The sequence below is a fragment of the Parus major genome, unplaced genomic scaffold, assembly GCF_001522545.3.
Source record: "Parus major isolate Abel unplaced genomic scaffold, Parus_major1.1 Scaffold335, whole genome shotgun sequence".
NCBI lineage: Eukaryota > Metazoa > Chordata > Aves > Passeriformes > Paridae > Parus > Parus major.
In genome coordinates this window covers 64,006-68,543 of record NW_015379282.1, presented here as the reverse complement: position 1 = coordinate 68,543, position 4,538 = coordinate 64,006, and the positions used below count along the sequence as shown (strand labels likewise).

Sequence of the window (4,538 nt, the reverse complement as noted above, 5' to 3'; positions counted from 1 at the left end):
CTCTGGCTGGCCGTGGTTTCCCTGGAGCAGAAGAGGGAATGTCCTGGGTGGGAGCTGAGGTTTCCTGGTTCTGGGGTCCCGGTGCCTGGAGTGCCCCCCTGACCCCAAATCTGGGGCAGGGCAAGGGGGCAGCTCCTGGCTCTGCCATTCCTGCTTCCAGCGGCCTCCAGGCTGCTCCTGCTGCGCTCCTGGAGATTCCTGGAGATTCCGATGGTTCTGTGCCATTCCTGGTGTGTTTTCTGCCATTCCTGGTGTGTTTTCTGCCATTCCCGATGGTTCTGTGCCATTCCTGATGGTTCTGTGCCGTTCCTGATGTGTTTTCTGCCATTCCTGATGCCCTTTCTGTCATTCCCGATGGTTCTGTGCCATTCCTGATGTTTTTTCTGCCATTCCTGATGTTTCTGTATCACAGGGAGCCTCACCTGGGCACAGGGAACCTCACCTGGCCATAGAGAGCCTCACCTGGGCATGGAGAGCTCACCTGGGCATGGAGAGCTTCACCTGGGCACAGGGAGCTCACCTGGGCCTGAAGAGCTCACCTGGGCCTGAAGAGCTCACCTGGCCATGAGGAGCCTCACCTGGGCATGGAGAGCTCACCTGGGCATGGAGAGCTCACCTGGGCACAGGGAGCTCACCTGGGCATGAGGAGCCTCACCTGGGCATGGAGAGCTCACCTGGTCGTGAGGAGCCTCACCTGGGCCTGAAGAGCCTCACCTGGGCATGAGGAGCTCACCTGGCCATGGGGAGCCTCACCTGGCCATGGGGAGCTCACCTGGGCATGGAGAGCTCACCTGGTCGTGAGGAGCCTCACCTGGGCCTGAAGAGCCTCACCTGGGCATGAGGAGCTCACCTGGGCATGGAGACCTCACCTGGCCATGGGGAGCTCACCTGGCCATGGAGAGCTCACCTGCACACACCTGGCCACCCTGCCCAGCCGGGGGTATAGCTCAGGGGCAGAGCATTTGACTGCAGATCAAGAGGTCCCCGGTTCAAATCCGGGTGCCCCCTCTCTTTTCCCATCTTTTTATCCCCAGAAATGCGCTCGGGAGCCCGGAATTCCCAGATTTTCCCTGCTGTGAGGGAGCAGCTGGGGGCTGGTGAGGAAAGGGATGAGGGTTTTGGGAGGATTTGGGATTCGTCCTGGCATTCATTAGCAGCGCTTTGCTGGGATGGTAACGAGCAGGGAGATTCCTGCTGGGAATCCTCATGGAATGAAGGGGCTCAGCTCCAGGTGCCCCCTCTTTTCTTCCTCTTCCTCCTGCCCAAATCCCTCAGGGGGAGGTTGGGAAGCTGCTGTGGGATGTGGGCCGGGAATGCGGGCTGGGAAAAGGCTCTGGAAAAGGACAGGGATTGTGCAGTGGGTGGGGAAGCGCTGCCAGGAACTCCCGGGAAATCCGGGTCTGCCTGAGCCTCCCCTGGGCTTCAATCCCTGCAGGGAGAAATTCCCTGGAATGGGGAAACTGAACCTGGATCTGGGCTGGGAAAAACTGAACCTGGATCTGGGCTGGGAAAAACTGAACCTGGATCTGGGCTGGGAAAAACTGAACCTGGANTCCCGGGATAACAGCGCCGGGAGTCCCGGGATAACAGCGCCGGGAGTCCCGGGATAACAGCGCCGGGAATCCCGGGATAACGGCTCCGCACCTCCCCGCAGGGGCCAAGAACCTCTACATCATCTCGGTGAAAGGCATCAAGGGCCGCCTGAACCGGCTGCCGGCGGCCGGCGTGGGTGACATGGTGATGGCCACGGTGAAGAAGGGCAAGCCGGAGCTGAGGAAGAAGGGTGAGTGCCGCCGTTCCTGTCCCGAAACGCCGCCGGGATCGGGCGCAGCGTCCCCGAGAGTCGCCTCCCCCCCTTCTCTAAAGCACTCATTGGGTCTCTGCCGTGGCTCAGGGAGTTGTCGTGGAAGGGCAGAGCAAAGGCGCCGCTTTTGGGTGAAGTGGCAGCTCCTGGTGCTGTTGATTTCAATCAGCGGTGGGACAGGGTTTGGGAATCCTGGGATGGGAATTTAAATCCCATCCGTGGGAAGGGACACCTTCAGCTCTGCAGGCGGCTCCGAGGCGTGTCCAGCCTGGCTCTGGGCACTTCCAGGGGTGCAGCCACAGCTGCTCTGGGTCCCCTGTGCCAGGGAGGAATTCTTTCCCTAAATCCCCTCCTGTCCATCAGGGAAAGAGGAGCGATGCCACGTGGATGTGTGAAGTGAAAAATGATGGAATCCTGGAATGATCTGGGTGGGAAGTGACCTTAAATCCCATCCAGGCCCCACCACCCATGGGTCTGCTCCTGCTCCAGAGCTGAATGTTGTTGGGGAATTAATAATTTATTTCAAAATCAATCTGGGAAAGTGGGAATTCTCCTGGACTTTCAATGCATCTCCAAACATCACATGGTCAGTTTTAAAGGGACCGTTGGCTCTGAAGTGTAACCTCTTAGTAAAACACCACAAATCCGAGGTGCAGAGCGAAACCAGCACTGGATCCGTGCCGTGGGTTTGATTCCCGTGGGATCTGTGTGGAATGTGGGTTCATCCCGAGGGCTGGGACCCTTTTTTCCTCGCAGTGCACCCGGCAGTGGTGATCCGGCAGCGGAAATCCTACCGGAGAAAAGACGGAGTGTTCCTGTACTTCGAGGACAACGCGGGAGTGATTGTAAATAACAAAGGGGAAATGAAAGGTGAGGCTGGGAATTGTGTCCTGCTGGGAATTGGGTCTTGCTGGGAGCACTGGGGGGATTGGCAGTGCCACAGGGCTGAGCTCTGCTGGGGGAAAGGGCTGGAGTTTGCCCTCAGAGAATGGGATTTAGGGTGGGAAGTGCTGCCCTGAGCCATCTGTGAGCTCTGAACCGCAGAATTCCAGAGTGGTTTGGTTGGAAGGGAGCTCAAAGCTCATCCCAGGGACATCTCCCGCCATCCCAGGCTGCTCCAAGGCGTGTCCAGCCTGGCTTTGGACGCTCCCAGGGATCCAGGGGCAGCCACAATTCTCTGGGAATTCCATCCCAGCCTGTCAGGGAGGAGCTGAGCCCGTGGTGTTGTCCCTGTTTTCCAGGCTCGGCCATCACAGGCCCCGTGGCCAAGGAATGTGCGGATCTGTGGCCCAGGATCGCTTCCAACGCCGGGAGCATCGCCTGATCCCGATCCTGATCCCGATCCCGGCCCTGCCCCTGGCCAGGAACACAAAATAAAACTCCTTGTACCAACCCTGTGGTGTTTTTATTGCCAAACAGCAGCAGGATTGAGCAGGGAAGAGTTTTTATTGAGCTCCAGAAGATGGAACTGGGCGATTTTCCAACTGCGTTTTTCTGACAAATTCCTGAAGAATCCCTGGAATTGGTCAGATTTGTGACCCTGAATTGATTCCTCATCTCAGGGGGGCTGGGAGGGGTCAGTGGGCAGCTCAGCCTTTCTGCTGGAGCTCCCAGAATTNAGGCCCGGCTCCGGAGCGGGGGTATAGCTCAGTGGTAGAGCATTTGACTGCAGATCAAGAGGTCCCTGGTTCAAATCCGGGTGCCCCCTCAGTGCGGTTTTTGATGGTTTTAACCATTTCTGGGGTTTTTTTTGTCGGTTTTCACTGAGGGGGGGGTGAGGCGGGGGGGTCGCATTTGCACGCGCGCGCAGCCCCCGTTCCACGCGCGGGCGCCGCGGTCGCGGCGCCCGCGCGTGGAACGGGGACTGCGCAGGCGTGGAGTGAACCCTAAAGCGACGCCCAGCGGCCCTAACGAAACAGTGGGGGTATAGCTCAGTGGCAGAGCATTTGACTGCAGATCAAGAGGTCCCCGGTTCAAATCCGGGTGCCCCCTTGTTTTGTTTTTATTTTTTATTATTTTTTAAGCTCCGTTTATCCAGTGTTTTCTCGCACCGAATTATCCCTGGTTCCTCTTCCCGTCGCCGCCGGTCCCTCCCGGTGCTCCCGGTGCTCCCGGTGAGGGTCCGGCTTTTCCCGCCGCCGCCAGGGGGCGCCGCCGCGCGCGAGGCGTGGCGGGCGCGTCACGTGACATCCGCCGCCTCTTCCGGCGCCAAGATGTCGAAGCGAGGTGAGGGAGGCGCCGGTCTCCGCCGCCATCCGGCTCCATCCGCCGCCATCCCGCGTTCCCGTGGCCGCCCCGGCGCACCGGGGACCCGGGGAGAGGCGCCTGAGCCCGGGCGGGAGCGGATATCACGGGTGATGGCTCCACTGCCCTCGCCGTGAGGCGCAGGCCCGGGGCCGCTTCGTGAGGCGGTCCCGGGGTCTTAACGATCTTCTCGACCCGCAGGACGCGGAGGTTCGTCCGGGGCCAAATTCCGCATCTCCCTGGGTCTCCCGGTGGGGGCCGTGATCAACTGCGCCGACAACACCGGTGGGTGCGGGGCTGGGACGGCGGGAGGGACCCCGGGAACGGGGGAACCCCTCGGGAAGGGCCCCTCGGGAAGGGCCCCTCGGGAAGGGCCCCTCGGGAAGGGCCCCTCGGGAAGGGCCCCTCGGGAAGGGCCCCGCAGTAACGCGGAGGCCGAGCTGTCAATCCCCAAAGCTCCGCGTTCTTCTGGAATCTCCTGCCGGGTCTG

General features: G+C 60.5%; 1 protein-coding gene and 4 non-coding genes across 5 annotated transcripts; all 5 read left to right on the top strand.

Moving 5' to 3' along the window:
* Positions 1-936: 936 nt before the first annotated feature.
* On the top strand, positions 937-1,008 carry TRNAC-GCA. The gene has a single exon. It is a non-coding gene; the product is annotated as a tRNA-Cys (tRNA).
* Positions 1,009-1,587: 579 nt separating this feature from the next.
* LOC107198823 (60S ribosomal protein L23-like) lies at positions 1,588-3,197 on the top strand (the record flags this gene model as incomplete). Its single annotated transcript, XM_015616046.1, has 3 exons — positions 1,588-1,783; positions 2,561-2,674; positions 3,046-3,197. Coding segments are annotated over 3 exons (393 nt in total), but the record flags the coding sequence as incomplete, so codon positions are not given.
* On the top strand, positions 1,853-1,986 carry LOC117243778. Its single transcript, XR_004495672.1, has one exon. It is a non-coding gene; the product is annotated as a small nucleolar RNA SNORA21 (small nucleolar RNA).
* A 243-nt stretch (positions 3,198-3,440) lies between the features above and the next one.
* TRNAC-GCA lies at positions 3,441-3,512 on the top strand. Its single transcript has one exon. It is a non-coding gene; the product is annotated as a tRNA-Cys (tRNA).
* Positions 3,513-3,724: 212 nt separating this feature from the next.
* Positions 3,725-3,796, top strand: TRNAC-GCA. Its single transcript has one exon. It is a non-coding gene; the product is annotated as a tRNA-Cys (tRNA).
* The last annotated feature ends 742 nt before the right edge of the window (positions 3,797-4,538 follow it).